Source organism: Bos taurus, chromosome 10, assembly GCF_002263795.3.
Source record: "Bos taurus isolate L1 Dominette 01449 registration number 42190680 breed Hereford chromosome 10, ARS-UCD2.0, whole genome shotgun sequence".
NCBI classification, from domain to species: domain Eukaryota; kingdom Metazoa; phylum Chordata; class Mammalia; order Artiodactyla; family Bovidae; genus Bos; species Bos taurus.
Window position 1 is genome coordinate 103201275 of NC_037337.1, and position 20061 is coordinate 103221335.

Genomic DNA, 20061 nt, shown 5'->3' on the forward strand with positions numbered 1-20061 from the left:
GCAGCCCACCAGGCTCCTCGGTCCATGGGATTTTCCAGGCAAGAGTACTGGAGTTGGGTGCCATTGCCTTCTCGGAAAGCTTAGACAACTCTTCACAATTTCACAAGCAGCTGCGCACAGCTGGTAGAGACCAGAACCTTCTCCGTCGTGCCTCAGGCTTTTCGGAGGCATTACTCTGACAACCAATCATGGAGCTTGGCTTCGGACCCAGGACCAATCAGTGGCCTCACCTCCCGCCCCGCCCTGCCCCGCCCTCCGAGTCCTGGCGTGAGGAGCGTGAGGCCTCGCCATGTTTCAAGGGCAGCGGGGTTGGTTCTGTGGCAGCGTCAGCCACGACCTGAGGCAGTTTTGGGGTAGGAGGTTGGGCAGCAGGGGTGGGTGAAGTGGTGAGGAGAGCACCGCCCCTCCCTCTGGTACCTTGGCCCCAGGGCACTTGCTGGGCTCACCCTGTGCTCTTGCCTCCACAGTGGCTGAAGGGGGGACTATCAGTGACCCGAGGGCCGCCGACTTCTTGTTCAGCTGCGATGCCTCACACCCAGACACGCTGAGGTACCTGAAGGTCACCTGGGGGTACCTTTGGGGACATGAGGAACTAGGAGTTGTCGCTGGCAGTTGCTGTCGGCTAGTAAATATTGATTATAGGAAGAGACTGGAAACGAACAAATTCAGTCCGGTGTGGATGTGTGGGGAGGGGGAGGGGCAGGCTCAGAAATAGCTCACAGTCCCTTTTTTCTGCCGCTAAGGCCTGGCCTCCTACCCACTCCTCAAGTCTTTTCCCGACTTCAGGTTGTGTTTTTCCAGCAGACTTTCCCACATCCGTGTGATGCCTTGTAGAACTCTCCTGTTCAGTATATTTAAGCCAGATCTGATTGCCTGTTACCTTAAACGTTGTGTTCTGAAAATGTTGGTAATTTTTTGAGTAATAACTCCTACTCCCATTAGTCTATTAATTAATCCAGTTAATCCAAGGTCAAACACCGTGTTCCGTGCTCCTGTAAATGTTCTTTGTTCTTGCTGCCACTATTTTAGTACACACCGTAAACTGCCTCTTGCCCTGATATCACAGGAACTTTATGGGAGGTTGCTCTGACTCTGTCCACCAGTGAGCCCCCTTAACCTTGCAGTGGGATTATGTTTACGGAACAGAGGTCTGATCACGGTTCTGGCTCCCTCCCTTTCTCACCCCTTCACCCCCCACCTTCCAGTCTCCTGATCACCTACAGATAATTCTGTTTCCATTCATTTATTCTTTCTTTTGAAATGTTGAATACATTCTTGTTTATTTCATAACCTAAATTATTTCCTTTCTCCTAGAATATATCAGAGTCTTGATTACATAGAAGATAATGCTACAGTTTTTCACGCCTACTATCTCTCTGCTGTAGCCAATGCTGAAATAAAAAACTCGGTGGCTTTAGGTCATTTCATTCTTCCTCCTGCAAGCCTGCAAAAAGGTTAGCAAAGATCTTTAATCGCTCCGAAACTCCGAAATCCAGCTATGTCATTCAGCTTTACTGATATTTGTTCTTCATCAGAGCTTTTTGTTTTATATCATTTAATATAAATAGAAAAGCATGTACTTTGGATCAGATTGCCTTGGGTGTGTATTCTCGATTTGTTTATCATTCAGTCTTATATTAACCGAGCTCCTACTGTGCCACGTTTCAACCAAGGCGCTGGGGATTCAGTGGTAAATAAGACTGATGCAAATATTGTCCTCACATTGTTCACTGGTGAGAATCCAGCACTTAACTAGTTTTTGTGGCCTCCAGCAATTTCTCCCCAGTTGTTTTGAGGATAATATATTAAGTAATCTGACCTGTGAGTATATAATAAACGCTCATTGCTAGTTTTGACTCTCACCGTTATTTTTTCTGTTTTTTTTCCTCCACTGATATTTCAAGATTCATCGTGATAATAAATCCATGTGTTTGTATTGTTTTTATATTATTTAAAGTACTTGCACATTATTTCAGCAACTGTATGAAGTAAAGAGCAAATGAATAAATTGCTTCTGAGATTTGTTCTTTCAGTTTTCCCTGCTAGGAACACACATTCTTAGCCTGTTCTGTCCAAATCCTACTATCCCATTTTTTAGATCTTCTTATTACCCAGTTCTTGATGTATTTCTTGATGTGTAGGTGTCCATCCCTAGAAAGACAGACTGAAAATAGTACAAATTCCCAGCGAGCAGTATTTAAAAAAAGAAACAACTTGAAAAATATTTCTGTAGAAGAGCTTTGGGAACTTCAAGGATTGGCTTTCTTCCATAGTTGATGTCCTGGCAAAACCTAGTTGTAACTTAAAAAAGAAATTGTTCTAAGTGGTTACGCAAATATATTAATAACTGGATAGGAGAATTGATTTACTTAAAATCAGTGAATACCTACCTTCAGGGAGCTTATATTATGGAATGACTATCTGATCTAAGTTATCACTCCTATTAAATCTTTGAGTTTGACAACTGACATTAAAATGTATTCGACTTAAAAAAAATCCATTTTAAATGAAAACATGCTCCTTTTAAAAAATTTAAAGTATGCATTATCATTCACCTAGACTGGGATTGTCTAGTAAAAGCAAGAAAGGCAAATGTAAGCAACATACTAATTTTAGGTTTCCTAACACCCACAAGTTAATAAAAAAAGATGAAATTCATATTAAGAATATGTTTTATTTAACATAGCTAGAATATTATTTCAACATATAATCAGTATAAAATTATTGATAAATTTTTGTGTTCTTTTTTTTTTGATTCCAGGGTTTATTTTAAACTTTCAGCACATCTCAAGTTGGACTAACTACACATTTCAAATATGTACCTACATTTATCTAGGTAGCTTAGGTCTAGAGGAATCTAGACAGCTTAGGTCTAGAGGAATGTTAACATTTTTATCCTTGAGTGGGCTACTGTGGAAACCTGAGATCATTGATTTAAGATGTCAGTCCTTTGACATGCTGAACATTGTAGAATTCCTGCACTATCATGCCCAATAGACATGTTGCTCACCCTACCTTCTTTTAACAAACTAAACTATTGAATTATTTAAAGTGAAAGTGAAGTCGCTCAGTCGTGTCTGACTCTTTGCGACCCGTGGACTGTAGCCCACAAAGCTCCTCCGTCCATGGGGTTCTCCAGGCAAGAATACTGGAGTGGGTTGCCATTTCCTTCTCCAAATTTGAATTATTTAAGCACTCCACAAATTCAGGAATTTTATGCCTTTTATTTTGACTGGACAGTTATCTTTATTAATGCTTGGCCTAAACACACTGACACCTTATGAAAATACCATAGCAGAAAAAGTTTAGAACAATGATTTACATAATGCATTGGAATCATCTGGAATTTGTTAGAAATGCAAGTTTCCAGCTTCTCCTCAACAATCTGGTTCAATAGGAGTCCTCATTTTAAACAAATATCTCAGGTACTTTTGATACAAGTGGAATAATGCCGACCTAAAAATTTGAAACCTAAACAAAATTCAGTGAATTCTACAAAGTTACTATTTGAAAAATAATATTGGATTTATTTTTATTACTACAGAAATAAGGAGAAAAATTGGTAGTTTTATTTGGGAACAAGACCAACATTTTCTGATAGAAAAGGTAAGAGTAAATTAAGGTATACAGTTTATACAGAATATACAGTTTAAACAAAAAATTTGAAAGTGTAATCTTTAAAATATGTACTAGTGATGTGTTTGGAGAAGGCAACGGCACCCCATTCCAGTACTCGTGCCTGGAAAATCCCATGGATGGAGGAGCCTGGTAGGCTGCAGTCCATGGGGTCGCTAGGAGTCGGACACGACTGAGCGACTTCCCTTTCAATTTTCACTTTTGTGCATTGGAGAAGGAAATGGCAACCCACTCCAGTGTTCTTGCCTGGAGAATCCCAGGGACGGGGGAGCCTGGTGGGCTGCGGTCTCTGAGGTCGCACAGAGTCGGACACAACTGAAGCGACTTAGCAGCAGCAGTGATGTGTTAGTTCCAGTGACCCAGAGTAAGAAATTTAGACGGCATGTTTTTATTGAACATTGTCTCATTTGGCATTGTTTTTACACTAGTAACATTAGTGAAATTGAGATTTTTGTATGAATAAAATAAAAAGCTTGAAAGTTTGCCTCAGTAATATTAAGGGAATAATAGGTACACAGTATTTACCAGTTCTTTGCTGCCAGTGTAGATGCTATCTGATTAATTTCTTGTTGTAGTATTTGTTAAATGTTATGAGTAATACCTCAATAAATGTATGCAATACTGTAAATTTTTTAACTTTTGTCATCCTGCCTCACATTTGCCATGTTTTTTATTCACTTCAGAATCTTTATGCAAAGGCAAAATTGGTATAAGAATTTATCCAAAAAGAATAATGATGGTGATGGATTATAATACTTAAATTTTTTTTTAAAATCCATGATTCCACAGTTATACTCCAAAGCATAAAGAAAGAAAAAAAAAAGAACAGAGGAACAAAAGGAGGAAAAAAGGCAGAAAGTAAAGAGGGAAGGAGGGAAGTAAAAGATGGGGTAGGAAAAATTTCCTTTTAGAATAAAAGGTGATAAATGTAGAAAGGATGATAGGGTAGAAAATTTGCACTTTACCACTCCCAATAAAATAGTTGATTTAGGCAAGGGCCATAAATGGATGCTAAAATCATTATCTAAAATGATCACCTCACATATTACTTATTAATTACACAGGCAAGCATTGCTTATACTTTTACAATGGAGGGATCTGGCAGACAGCGTCTTAACCAACTGATCAAATTTAGCATCACCAATTTGAAACAACCTCTTGTTATGTTCAGCTCAATGTGATATAATAAAAAGGACACAGTGTAGGGAATTCCAGAGAAGGCAATGGCACCCCACTCCAGTACTCTTGCCTGGAAAATCCCATGGACGGAGGAGCCTGGTAGGCTCTAGTCCATGGGATCGCTAAGAGTTGGGCATGACTGAGCGACTTCACTTTCACTTTTCGCTTTCATGCATTGGAGAAGGAAATGGCAACCCACTCCGGTGTTCTTGCCTGGAGAATCCCAGGGACAGAGGAGCCTGGTCGGCTGACGTCTATGGGGTTGCACAGAGTCAGACACAACTGAAGTGACTTAGCATAGCATAGCATAGGGAATTCCCTGGCAGTCCAGTAGGACGCAGCACTCTTATTGCTGAGGGCCCAGATTCAATCCTTGGTCGTAGAAATAAGATTCCAGGAGCTGCCAAAGCAACATTAAGAAAACACAGTATTATCTTGTGTTCTTGTTCAAGGTTCTGAATTTAATTATGAGCAAATACTCAAATCCTTGACTTGTTAGAGTGTTCCTGGGACATAAATGGTGGTAGAATGGTTATTATTTGATAATAATTATTGAGTATACCAAAAGACCCTTGAAGACCATTACTCTGTTTTAGAAATGAGAAGACTGAGATAAGAAGGTAAGACCTCTGACTTAGTTCACATAGCCAGATATTAGTAAAGTGGAACCAAATTTTCTCAGCTCCAGCCCAATCCAGTGTTTCTTTAATGTATTAGTAGCATATGCCTGTATTGACTGTTGACTCTAGAAATTGTATGATTATATGATAAGGGATTTTGTTCTTTCAAATATTGATTGATATTGAATATTAACTAATTATAATAACACAACCATGGAATTTGTAAGTAGAAGTTACCTCTTTTAATGGCAATAGCAAGGGTAAATCTGGAAAGTAATTTGGGAAACATTATTATTGTTTAGAGTGGGCTTGCAACCTATATATAGAAATTTCCTAATGGAATATTATGTAAATATGTTATAGATACCAGAATCTGAGGTCTGTCAACTTTAACATAATCTTTTGGAAAAGCTTTATATATGTTTATTTTGTAACTCTTTTGTAACTCCATAGCTAAACGTTTCACTTTAATTTTGAAGGGATAACAATTTGTTCAACTTACTTCATATTTTTGATTTGTAACTTGCAGGATGCCTAGGAATTTTCATGTTGAGGATTTTAAGAAAGTTTAAATCAATAACACTTTTTTTGGCTTCTTTTTTTTTTTTTAAACCAAAGAGTTATATGACCACATTAGGGAAAATTTCAAAAATCAATAAGAATAAAATCAGTCAGTTTTACTATCTAATACAAGTATAGCTTATATTTTTAAAATCCAGGTCTCCTTTCTTTATGTATCTCTAAAAATAGATAATTCTGTGTGTGTATATACAAAATTTTGTGAGTTTTTCCTATGAAACGAAATGGAATGGGTCTGAATTTGTAGATACTTTTGTGACTGTTGGTATATATATATTGCCAATTTACTTTTTAAAAAAATGATAATGATTGCATGATTGGTATGGCTGATTTTTTTAAATGTGATTTTTTTTTGCTATCCACAGCATGATGAAGTAACATCAAATGAACTAAAGGTCTTTAGGGAAAGCAGTGTACTAGCAACAGATCACAAGAAAGACTTATCCAAAAGGTACTGAATTTGTATACTTCACTGATTTGTATACTTCATTCAGTATACACACCTTTGAACACTGTGTCTTAATCTCATTTAATCTTCAGTCTTCTTATGACATTGGTATCATTATCACCATTTTACAGAAATTGCCATTTTACAGAAAAAGAGATCAAGTATAGGTCAGTTCAGTTCAGTTGCTCAGTCGTGTCCAATTCTTTGCGACCTCATGGACTGCAGCACGCCAGGCTTCCCTGTCCATCACCAACTCCCGGAGTTTACTCAAACTCATGTCCATAGAATCGGTGATGCCATCCAACCATCTCATCCTCTGTCGTCCCCTTCTCCTCCTGCCTTCAATCTTTCCCAGCATCAAGGTTCTTTTCTAGTGAGTCAGTTCTTTGCATCAGGTGGCCAAAGTATTGGAGGTTCAGCGTCAGCATCAGTCCTTCCAATGAATATTCAGGACTGATTTCCTTTAGGATTGACTGTTGGATCTCCTTGTAGCCTAAGGGACTCTCAAGAGTCTTCTCCAACACCACAGTTCAAAAGCATAAGTTCTTCGGCACTCAGCCTTCTTTATAGTCCAGCTCTCACATCCATACATGGCTGCTGGAAAACCATAGCTTTGACTAGACAAACATTTGTCGGCAAAGTAATGTCTCTGCTTTTTAATATGGTGTCTAGGTTGGTCATAGTTTTTTTTCCAAGGAGCAAGAATCTTTTAATTTCATGGCCGCAGTCACCATCTGCAGTGATTTTGGAGCCCCCCAAAATAATGTCTGTCACTGTTTCCATTGTTTCCCCATCTATTTGCCATGAAGGATGGGCCTGGATGCCATGATCTTAGTTTTCTGAATGTTGAGTTTTAAGCCAACATTTTCACTCTCCTCTTTCACTTTCATCAAGAGACTCTTTAGTTCTTCACTTTTCTGCCATAAGGGTGGTGTCAACTGCGTATCTGAGGTTATTGGTATTTCTCCCAGTAATCTTGATTCCAGCTTGTGCTTCATCCAGCCCATCATTTCTCATGATGTACTCTGTATATAAGTTAACTAAACAGGGTGACAATATTCAGCCTTAACGTACTTTCCCAATTTGGAACCAGTCTGTTGTTCCATGTCCGGTTCTAGCTGTACTTCTGGACCTGCAGATACATTTTTCAGGAGGCAGGTCAGGTGGTCTGGTATTCCCATCTCTTGAAGAATTTTCCACAGATTTTTGTGATCCACACAGTCAAAGGCTTTGGTGTAGTCAGTAAAGCAAATGTTTTTCTGGAACTCTCCTGCTTTTTTGATCCAGTGGATGTTGGCAATTTGATCTCTGGTTCGTCTGCCTTTTCTAAATCCAGCTTGAACATCTGGAAGTTCATGGTTCATGTACTGTTGAAGCCTGACTTGGAGAATTTTGAGCATTACTTTGCTAGCATGTGAGATGAGTGCAATTGTGTGATAGTTTGAACATCCTTTGGCATTGCCTTTCTTTGGGACTGGAATGAAAACTGACCTTTTCCAGTCCTGTGGCCACTGCTGAGTTTTCCAGATTTGCTGGCATATTGAGCCCTCATAGATCAGTTTTTAAAGAATCTGCCTGCAATGCAGGAGACCCTGGTTCGATTCCTGGGTCTGGAAGATCCTCTGGAGAAGGGATAGGCTACCCATTCCAGTGTTCTTGGGCTTCCCTCGTGGCTCAGCTGGTAAAGAACTTGCCTGCAGTGTGGGAGACCTGGGTTCGATCCCTGGTTGGGAAGATCCCCTGGAGAAGGGAAAGGCTACCCACTCCAGTATTCTGGCCTGGAGAATTCGAGGGACAGTCCATGGAATCTCAAAGAGTTGGACATGACTGAGTGACTTTCACTCACACAGTCACTGAGTGCAGCACTTTCACTGCATCATCTTTTAGGATTTAAAATAGCACAACTGTAATTTCATCACCTCCACTGGCTTTGCTTGTAGTGATGTTTCCTAAGGCTCACTTGACTTCACGTTCCAGGATGTCTGGCTCTAGGTGAGTGATCACACCATCATGGTTATCTGGGTCACTAGATCTTTTTTATATACTTTTTTTGTGTATTGGTGCCACCTCTTCTTAATATCTTCTGCTTCTGTTAGGTCCATACCATTTCTGTCCTTTATTGTGCCCTTCTTTGCATGAAATGTTCCCTTGGGATCTCTAATTTTCTTGAAGAAATCTCTAGTCTTTTCCATTCTGTTGTTTTCCTCTAATTTATCATTGATCACTAAGGAAGGCTTTCTTATCTCTCCTTGCTATTCTTTGGAACTCTGCATTCAAATGGGTATATCTTTCCTTTTCTCCTTTGCCTTTTACTTCCTCAGACAACCATTTTGCCTTTTTTGCATTTCTTTTTATTGGGGATGATCTTGATCGCTGCCTCCTGTACAATGTCATGAACCTCTGTTCATCATTCTTCAGGCAGTCTGTCTATCAGATCTAATCCCTTAAATCTGTTGGTCACTTCCACTGTATAAGATTTAGGTCATACCTGAATGGTCTAGTGGTTTTCCCTGCTTTCTTCCATTTAGGTCTGAATTTTGCAATAAGGAGTTCATGATCTGAGCCACATTCAGCTCCTAGTCTTATTTTTGCTGACTATATAGAGCTTCTCCATTTTCACCTGCAAAGAATATAATCAGTCTGATTTTGGTGTTGACCATCTGGTGATGTCCATGTGTAGAGTCTTCTCTTGTGTTGTTGGAAGAGGGTGTTTGCTATGACAAGTATGTTGTCTTGGCACAACTGTTTTAGCCTTTGCCCTGCTTCATTTTGTACTCCAAGACCAAACTTGCCTGTTACTCCAGGTATCTCTTGATTTTCTACTTTTGCATTCCTGAAATGAAAAGGACATCTTTTTTGGGTGTTCATTCCAGAAGGTCTTGTAGGTTTCATAGAACCGTTCAACTTCAGCTTCTTCAGCATTAGTGGTTGGGGCATAGACTTGGATTACTGTGATATTGAATGGTTTGCCTTGGAAATGAAGAGAGATCATTCTGTTGTTTTTTGGATTGCATCCAAGTACTGCATTTTGGACTCTTTTATTGACTTTGATGGCTACTCCATTTCTTCTAAGGGATTCTTGCCCATAATAGTAGATATAATGGTCATCTGAGTTTAATTCACCCATTCCAGTCCATTTTAGTTCACTGATTCCTAAAATGTCAATATTCACTCGTATCATGTTTGACTACTTCCAATTTACCTTGAATCATGGACCTAACATTCCAGGTTCCTATGCAATATTGTTCTTTACAGCATCGGACTTTACTTTCATCACTAGTCACATTCACAACTGGGTGTTGTTTTTGGTTTGGCTCTGTCTCTTCATTCTTTCTGGAGTTATTTCTCCACTGTTCTCCAATAACATATTGGGCACCTACTGACCTGGGGAGTTCATCTTTCAGTGTCCTATCTTTTTGCCTTTTCATACTGTTCCTGGGTTCATGAGGCAAGAGTACTGAAGTGGTTTGCCATTCCCTTCTCCAGTGGACCACATTTTGTCAGAACTCTCCACCATGACCCATCTGTATAGGGTGGCCCTACACAGCATGGCTCATAGTTTTATTGAGTTAGACAGGGCTTTGGTCCATGTGGTCAGTTTGATTAGTTTTCTGTGATTATGGTTTTCATTCTATCTGCCCTCTGATGGATAAGGATAAGGGGCTTATGGGAGCTTCCTGATGGAAGAGACTGACTGAGGGGGAAACTGGGTCCTGTTCTGATGGGCACGGCTGTGTTCCCTCCTTGGGTATGGCTAAGCCCTCTTGGAGGAGGTCGCCATTAACCCTACCACAGAGTGGCCAGAACTTACACAGGACTGGGGAACTGACTCTTGGAGGGCACAAACAAAACTTTGAGCACACCAGGACCCAGGAGAAAGGAGCAGTGACCCCACAAGAGACTGACCCAGACTTGCCTGTGAGTGTCGTGGCATCTCTGGCGGAGGTGTGGGTCAGTGGTGGTGTGCAGCAGGGTCAGGGGCACTGAGTGCGGCAGTGTGTGCATGACCCTTCTGAAGGAGGTCACTGTTATCCTCATCACCTCCACCATAGACTGGCCTCAGGTCAAACAACAGGGGGGGAACACAAGTGTAGGTAGATGAAGTAATTTCCCCAAAGTCACACAAACTTTTAATAAGTGAGGAGAAGCAGGATTTTAACTGGGTCAGTCTAATTCCAGAACCCATGCATTTAACCATATTATGCTAGACTATCCTTACAGAAAAGAAACAGGATTTTTTTGATTACTGTGATATTATTTTAAAATGTATATAATATAATAAGGAAATAAACTAAATATTAGTAATTTTATTAGGATTGGAGGATTAGGAAGAGGATTTCCCTCTTTTCCAAATTGTGTATAATGTGGCTACTTTGGCTTAAGAAATAAAAGTTATATTTTAAAAGACAAACAAACATGGACTTGGCATTGTGTTAGGGCTAATCTGTGAGATGCACCTTTCTTTCAGGCTTATTCACTATCTAGTCCCAATACTATATTTTCCACTTCAGTGGTTTCTAGATGTTCATAGGGAGCATTAACTATTGAAAGTATGGGATTTAGCTGCTGAAATAAAATGATCTTTCTTCAATATAAAAATTAATGAGTTTAATTTATATAGTGTAGTTTTTTTACCTTCAAGTTTTTTCCCATAATATTTTCTTGTTCCTTTTGTACCTCCTATATAGTTTTCCTTAATTTGATATACATTGTTATCTGATGTAGCACAAAGTTGTGTATTTAATTTTAGTGAACTATTGCTTCATGGTCCCGTGACTTATAGATAATCCACCACTTAAGTTTGAATATCCATATTCTAGGTCTTTGTATTAAAAAGCAGAGACATGACTTTGCCAACAGAGGTCCGTCTAGTCAAGGCTATGATTTTTCCAGTAGTCATGTATGGATGTGAGAATTGGACTATAAAGAAAGCTGAGCACCGAAGAACTGATGCTTTTGAACTGTGATGTTGGAGAAGACTCTTGAGAGTCCTTGGACTGCAAGGAGATCCAACCAGTGCATCCTAAAGGAAATCGGTCCTGAATACTCATTGGAAGGACTGATGCTGAAGCTGAATCTCCAATACTTTGGCCACCTGATGCAAAGAGCTGACTCATTTGAAAAGACCCTGATGCTGGGAAAGATTGAGGGCAGGAGGAGAAGGGGATGACAGAGGATGAAGTGGTTGGATGGCATTACCGACTCGATGGACATGGGTTTGGGTAGACTCCGGGAGTTGGTGATGGACAGGGAGGCCTGGCATGCTGTGGTTCATGGGATCGCAAAGAGTTGAACATGACTGAGCGACTGAACTGAACTGAACTGAATCTCTATTCATAGAACTCCTTTGAACTTGTTATCCTTTTTGAGATAAGAAACTGGTAAGGTTAGGAAGAAAAATGAAATTGAAAAGTTGAGACCATGAAGATATTAAGGAATTAGTAAAGGAGAGAAGAGTTATCCTAAGTGACCTTGTAAGAGAAGAATGGGAAAAGGAAATTTTTTCTTACTTTATTTTTTTCAGTTTTATATATTTATTTTCTTTACAATATTGTATTGGTTTTGCCGAGTCTGCCATGGGTGTACATGTGTTCCCCATCCTGAACCCTCCTCCCACCTCCCTCCCCATCCCATCCCTCTGGTTCATCCCCTGCACCATCCGCGAGCACCCTGTATCATGCATCGAACCTTGACTGGCGATTCATTTCACATATGATAATTTACATGTTTCAATGCCATTCTCCCATATCATCCTGCCCTCGCCCTCTCCCACAGAGTCCAAAAGACTGTTCTATACATCTGTGTCTCTTTTGCTGTCTCGCATACAAGGTTATTGTTACCATCTTTCTAAATTCCATATATATGCGTTAGTATACTGTATTGGTGTTTTTCTTTCTGGCTTACTTCAGTCTGTATAATAGGCTCCAGTTTCATCCACCTCATTAGAACTGATTCAAATGTATTCTTTTTAATGGCTGAGTAATATTCCATCGTGTATATGTACCACAGCTTTCTTATCCATCTGCTGATGGACATCTAGGTTGCTTCCATGTCCTGGCTATTATAAACAGTGCTACGATGAACATTGGGGTACACGTGTCTCTTTAAATTCTGGTTTCCTCAGTGTGTATGCCCACAGTGGGATTTCTGGGTCATAAGGCAGTTCTGTTTCTAGTTTTTTAAGGAATCTCCACACTGTTCTCCATAGTGGCTGCACTAGTTTGCATTCCCACCAACAGTGTAAGAGGGTTCCCTTTTCTTCACACCCTCTCCAGCATTTATTGCTTGTTGACTTGATTCGCAGCCATTGTGACTGGCATGAAATGGTACCTCATTGTGGTTTTGATTTGCATTTCTCTGATAATGAGTGATGTTGAGCATCTTTTCATGTGTTTGTTAGCCATCTGTATGTCTTTGGAGAAATGTGTGTTTAGTTCTTTGGCCCACTTTTTGATTGGGTCATTTATTTTTTCTGGAATTGAGCTGCAGGAGTTGCTTATGTATTTTTTAGATTAATTTGTCTGTTGCTTAATTTGCTATTATTTTCTCCCATTCTGAAGGCTGTCTTTTCACCTTGCTTATAGTTTCCTTTGTTGTGCAGAAGCTTTTAAGTTTAATTAGGTCCCATTTGTTTATTTTTGCTTTTATTTCCAATATTCTGGGAGGTGGGTCATAGAGGATCCTGCTGTGATTTATGTCGGAGAGTGTTTTGCCTATGTTCTCCTCTAGGAGTTTTATAGTTTCTGGTCTTACATTGAGATCTTTAATCCATTTTGAGTTTATTTTTGTGTATGGTGTTAGAAAGTGTTCTAGTTTCATTCTTTTACAAGTTGTTGACCAGTTTTCCCAGCACCACTTGTTAAAGAGATTGTCTTTTCTCCATTATATATTCTTGCCTCCTTTGTTGAAGATACGGTGTCCATAGGTGCATGGATTTATCTCTGGGCTTTCTATTTTGTTCCATTGATCTATATTTCTGTCTTTGTGCCAGTACCATACTGTCTTGATGACTGTGGCTTTGTAGTAGAGACTGAAGTCAGGCAGGTTGATTCCTCCAGTTCCATTCTTCTTTCTCAAGACTGCTTTGGCTATTTGTGGTTTTTTGTATTTCCATACAAATTTTGAAATTATTTGTTCTAGTTCTTTGAAAAATACTGTTGGTAGCTTGATAGGGATTGCATTGAATCTATGGATTGCTTTGGGTAGTACACTCATTTTCACTATATTGATTCTTCTGAACAAGGTATATTTCTCCCTCTATGTGTGTCATCTTTGGTTTCTTGCACCAGTGTTTTATAGTTTTCTATATATAGGTCTTTTGTTTCTTTAGGTAGATATATTCCTAAGTATTTTATTCTTTTTGTTGCAATGGTGAATGGAATTGTTTCCTTAATTTCTCTTTCTGTTTTCTCATTGTTAGTGTATAGGAATGCAAGGGATTTCTGTGTGTTGATTTTATATCCTGACTTTACTATATTCATTGATTAGCTCTAGTAATTTTCTGGTGGAGTCTTTCGGGTTTTCTATGTAGAGGATCATGTCATCTGCAAACAGTGAGAGTTTTACTTCTTCTTTTCCAATCTGGATTCCTTTTATTTCTTTCTCTGCTCTGATTGCTGTGGGCAAAACTTCCAAAACTATGTTGAATAGTAGTGATGAGAGTGGGCACCCTTGTCTTTTTCTTAACTTTAGGAGAAATGCTTTCAATTTTTCACCATTGAGGATAATGTTTGCTGTGGGTTTATCATATATAGCTTTTATTATGTTGAGGTATGTTCCTTCTATTCCTGCTTTCTGAGGGGTCTTTTATCATAAATAGATGTTGAATTTTATCAAAGGCTTTCTCTGCATCTATTGAGATAATCATATAGTTTTTATTTTTCAATTTGTTAATGTAGTGTATTACATTGATTGATTTGTGGATATTGAAGAATCCTTGCATCCCTGGGATAAAGCCCATTTGGTCATGATGTATGATCTTTTTAATATGTTGTTGGATTCTGTTTGCTAGAATTTTGTTAAGGATTTTTGCATCTATGTTCATCAGTGATATTGGCCTGTAGTTTTCTTTTTTGTGTCATCTTTGTCAGGTTTTGGTATTAGGGTGATGGTGGCCTCATAGAATGAGTTTGGCAATTTACCTTCCTCTGGAATTTTCTGGAAGAGTTTGAGTAGGATAGGTGATGGCTCTTTAAATTTTTGGTAGACTTCAGCTGTGAAGCTGTCTGGACCTGGGCTTTTTTTTGTTGGAAGATTTCTGATTACAGTTTCAATTTCCGTGGTTGTGATGAGTCTGTTAAGATTTTCTGTTTATTCCTGGTTCAGTTTTGGAAAGTTGTACTTTTCTAAGAATTTGTCCATTTCTTCCAAGTTGTCCATTTTATTGGCAAATAGTTGCTGATAATAGTCTCTTATGATCCTTTGTATTTCTGTGTTGTCTATTGTGAGCCCTTCATTTTCATTTCTAATTTTGTTGATTTGATTTTTCTCCCTTTTTTTCTTGATGAGTCTGGCTAATGGTTTGTCAATTTTATTTATCTTCTCAAAGAACCAGCTTTTGGCTCTGTTGATTTTTGCTACGGTCCCCTTTGTTTCTTTTCATTTACTTCTGCCCTAATTTTTAAGATTTCTTTCCTTCTACTAACCCTGGGGTTCTTCATTTCTTCCTTTTCTAGTTGCTTTAGGTGTAGAGTTAGGTTATTTATTTGACTTTTTTCTTGTTTCTTGAGGTAAGCCTGTATTGCTCTGAATCTTCCCTTTGCTGCTGCTACTGCTAAGTCACTTCAGTCGTGTCTGACTCTGTGCGACCCCACAGATGGCAGCCCACCAGGCTCCCCCGTCCCTGGCATTCTCCAGGCAAGAGCACTGGAGTGGGTTGCCATTTCCTTCTCCAATGAATGAAAGTGAAAAAATAAAGTGAAGTTGCTCAGTCGTGTCCGACTCCTAGTGACCCCATGGACTGCAGCCCACCAGGACCCTCGGTCCATGGGATTTTCCAGGCAAGAGTACTGGAGTGGGTTGCCATTGCCTTCTCCGGAATCTTCCCCTTAGCACTGCTTTTACAGTGTCCCATAGGTTTTGGGTTGTTGTGTTTTCATTTCTATGCATATTTTGATTTCTTTTTTGACTTCTTCTATGATTTGTTGGTTATTCAGCAGCGTGTTGTTCAGCCTCCATATGTTGGAATTTTTAATAGTTTTTCTTTTGTAATTGACATCTAATCTTACTGCATTGTTGTCAGAAAAGATGATTGGAATGATTTCATTTTTTTGAATTCACCAAGGCTAGATTTATGGCCTAGGATGTGATCTATCCTGGAGAAGGTTCTGGTATGCTTGAGAAAAAGGTGAAATTCATTGTTTTGGGGTGAAATGTCCTATAGATATCAATTAGGTCTAACTGGTCTATTGTATCATTTAAAGTTTGTGTTTCCTTGTTAATTTTCTGCTTAGTTGATCTATCCATAGGTGTGAGTGGGGTATTAAAGTCTCCCACTATTATTGTGTTATTGTTAATTTCCCCTTTCATACTTGTTAGCATTTGTCTTAGATATTGCGGTGCTCCTATGTTGGGTGCATATATATTTATAATTGTTATATATTCTTCTTGGATTGATCCTTTGATCATTATGCAGTGTCCATCTTTGTCTGTTTTTACAGCCTTTGTTTTAAAGTCTATTTTGTCTGATATGAGTATTGCTACTCCTGTTTTCTTTTGGTCTCTATTTGCATGGAATATCTTTTTCCAGCCCTTTACTTTCAGTCTGTATGTGTCCTTGTTTTGAGGTGGGTCTCTTGTACACAACATATATAGGGGTCTTGTTTTTGTATCCATTCAGCCAGTCTTTGTCTTTTGGTTGGGGCATTCAACCCATTTACATTTAAGGTAATTATTGATAAGTATGATCCCATTGCCATTTACTTTATTGTTTTGGGTTCAAGTTTATACACATTTTCTGTGTTTCCTGTGTAGAGAAAATCCTTTAGCATTTGTTGGAGAGCTGGTTTGATGCTGCTGAATTCTCTCAGCTTTTGCTTGTCTATAAAGCTTTTGATTTCTTTTTCATATTTGGATGGAATCCTTGCTGGGTACAGTAATATGGGCTTTAGGTTATTTTCTTTCATCACTTTAAGTATGTCTTGCCATTCCCTTCTGGCCTGAAGAGTTTCTATAGAAAAATCAGCTGTTATCCTTATGGGAATCCCCTTGTGTGTTATTTGTTGTTTTTCCCTTGCTGCTTTTAATATTTGTTCTTGTGTTTGATCTTTGTTAATTTGATTAATATGTGTCTTTGGGTGTTTTGCCTTGGATTTATCCTGTTTGGAACTCTCTGGCTTTCTTGGACTTGGGTGATTATTTCCTTCCCCATTTTAGGGAAATTTTCAACTATTATCTCCTCAAGTATTTTCTCATGGTCTTTCTTTTTGTCTTCTTCTTCTAGGACTCCTATGATTCAAATGTTGGGGCATTTAACATTGTCCCAGAGGTCTCTGAGACTGTCCTCATTTCTTTTAATGCTTTTTTCTTTTTTCCTCTCTGTTTCATTTATTTCTACCCTTCTATCTTCTACCTCTTATTTTCACAGCTATTTGTAAGGCCTCCCCAGACAGCCATTTTGCTTTTTTGCATTTCTTTTCCATGGGGATGGTCTTGATCCCTGTCTCCTGTACAATGTCACAAACCTCTGTCCATAGTTCATCAGGCACTCTATCTATCAGATCAAGTCCCTGAAATCTATTTCTCACTTCCACTGTATAATCATAAGGAATTTGATTTAGGTCATACCTGAATGGTCTAGTAGTTTTCCCTATTTTCTTCAATTTAAGTCTGAATTTGGCAATAAGGAGTTCATGATCTGAGCCACAGTCAGCTCCCAGTCTTGTTTCTGCTGACTATATAGAGCTTCTCCATCTTTGGCTGCAAAGAATATAATCAATCTGATTTTGGTGTTGACCATCTGGTGATGTCCATGTGTAGAGTTTTCTCCTGCGTTGTTGGAAGAGGGTGCTTGCTATGACCAGTGCATTTTCTTGGCAGAACGCTATTAGTCTTTGCCCTGCTTCATTCTGTATTCGAAGGCAAAATTTGCCTGGTACCCCAGGTGTTTCTTGACTGCCTACTTTTGCATTCCAGTCCCCTATAATGAAAAGGACATCTTTTTTGGGTGTTAGTTCTAAAAGGTCTTGTAGGTCTTCATAGAACCGTTCAACTTCAGCTTCTTCAGTGTTACTGGTTGCGGCATAAACTTGGATTACTGTGATATTGAATGGTTTGCCTTAGAAATGAAAGAGATCATTCTATCATTTTTGAGATTGCATCCAAGTACTGCATTTTGGACTCTCTTGTTTACTATGATGGCTACTCCATTTCTTCTAAGGGATTCCTGCCCACAGTAGTGGATATAATGGTCATCTGAGTTGAATTTACCCTTTCCAGTCCATTTTAGTTCACTGATTCCTAGAATGTCGAGGTTCACTCTTGCCATCTCCTGTTTGACCACTTCCAATTTGCCTTGATTCATGGACCTAACATTCCAGGTTCCTATGCAATATTGCCCTTCACTGCATCGGACCTTGCTTCTATTACCAGTCACACCCACAACTGGGTATTGTTTTTGCTTTGACTCCATCCCTTCATTCTTTCAGGAGTTATTTCTCCACTGATCTCCAGTAGCATATTGGGCACCTTTGACCTGGGAAGTTCATCTTTCAGTGTCCTATCATTTTGCCTTTTCATACTGTTCATGGGGTTCTCAAGGCAAGAATACTGAAGTGGTTTGCCATTCCCTTCACCAGTAGACCACATTCTGTCAGGAAAAGAAATGCAAAAAAGCAAAATGGCTTCTGGGGAGGCCTTACAAATAGCTGTGAAAACAGGAGAATCAAAAAGCAAAGGAGAAAAGGAAAGATATAAGCATGTGAATGCAGAGTTCCAAAGAATAGCAAGGAGAGATAAGAAAGCCTTCCTCAGCCATCAATGCAAAGAAACAGAGGAAAACAACAGAATGGGAAAGACTAGAGATCTCTTCAACAAAATTAGAGATACCAAGGGAACATTTCATGCAAAGATGGGCTCGATAAAGGACAGAAATGGTATGGACCTAACAGAAGCAGAAGATATTAAGAAGAGATGGCAAGAATACACAGAAGAACTGTACAAAAAAAATCTTCACGACCCAGATAGTCACGATGGTGTGATCACTGACCTAGAGCCAGACATCCTGGAATGTGAAGTCAAGTGGGCCTTAGAAAGCATCACTATGAACAAAGCTAGTGGAGGTGATGGAATTCCAGTTGAGCTATTTCAAATCCTGAAAGATGATGCTGTGAAAGTGCTGCACTCAATATGTCAGCAAATGTGGAAAACTCAGCAGAGGCCACAAGACTGGAAAAAGTCAGTTTTCATTCCAATCCCAAAGAAAGGCAATGCCAAAGAATGCTCAAACTACCGCACAGTTGCACTCATCTCACACGCTAGTAAAGTAATGCTCAAAATTCTCCAAGCCAGGCTTCAGCAATATGTGAATCGTGAACTTCCGGATGTTCAAGCTGGTTTTAGAAAAAGCAGAGGAACCAGAGATCAAGTTGCCAACATCTGCTGGATCATGGAAAAAGCAAGAGAATTCCAGGAAAACATCTATGTCTGCTTTATTGACTATGCCAAAGCCTTTGACTGTGTGGATCACAATAAACTGTGGAAAAGTCTGAAAGAGATGGGAGTACCAGACCACCTGACCTGCCTCTTGAGAAACCTATATGCAGGTCAGGAAGCAACGGTTAGAAGTGGACATGGAACAACAGACTGTTTCGAAATAGGAAAAAGAGTACGTCAAGACTGTATATTGTCACCCTGATTATTTAACTTCTCAGCAGAGTACATCATGAGAAACGCTGGGCTTGGAATAAGCACAAGCTGGAATCAAGATTACCGGGAGAAATATCATTAACCTCAGATATGCAGATGACACCACCCTTAGGGCAGAAAGTGAAGAGGAACTCAAAAGCCTCTAGATTAAAGTGAAAGAGGAGACTGAAAAAGTTGGCTTAAAACTCAATATTCAGAAAACGAAGATCATGGCATCTGGTCCCATCATCACTTCATGGGAAATAGATGGGGAAACAGTGGAAACAGTGTCAGACTTTATTTTTTGGGGCTCCAAAATCAGCGCAGATTGTGATAGTAGCCATGAAATTAAAAGACGCTTACTCCTTGGAAGAAAAGCTATGACCACCCTAGATAGCATATTGAAAAGCAGAGACATTACTTTGCCAACAAGGGTCCATCTAGTCAAGGCTATGGTTTTCCAGTGGTCATGTATGGATGTGAAAGTTGAACTGTGAAGAAAGCTAAGTGCCGAAGAATTGATGTTTTTGAACTGTGGTGTTGGAGAAGACTCTTGAGAGTCCCTTGGACTACAAGGATATCCAAACCAGTCCATTTAAAGATCAGTCCTGGGTGTTCATTGGAAGGACTGATGCTAAAGCTGAAACTCCATTACTTTGGACACCTCATGCGCAGAGTGACTCATTGGAAAAGACTCTGATGCTTGGAGGGATTGGGGGCAGTAGGAGAAGGGGACAACAGAGGGTGAGATGGTTG

General features: G+C 39.3%; 1 protein-coding gene across 1 annotated transcript in view; it reads left to right on the forward strand.

The window, feature by feature from the left end:
* Positions 1 to 267: 267 nt before the first annotated feature.
* Positions 268 to 20061, forward strand: part of TERB2 (telomere repeat binding bouquet formation protein 2) — a 43980-nt gene continuing 24186 nt past the window's right edge. The window contains exons 1-5 of the mRNA NM_001077078.2: positions 268 to 353; positions 468 to 549; positions 1315 to 1454; positions 3545 to 3606; positions 6380 to 6465. Of these exons, the coding sequence (NP_001070546.1) occupies positions 290 to 353; positions 468 to 549; positions 1315 to 1454; positions 3545 to 3606; positions 6380 to 6465 (434 nt within the window). The 5' untranslated portion in view covers positions 268 to 289. The remainder of the gene's footprint in view (positions 354 to 467; positions 550 to 1314; positions 1455 to 3544; positions 3607 to 6379; positions 6466 to 20061) is intronic.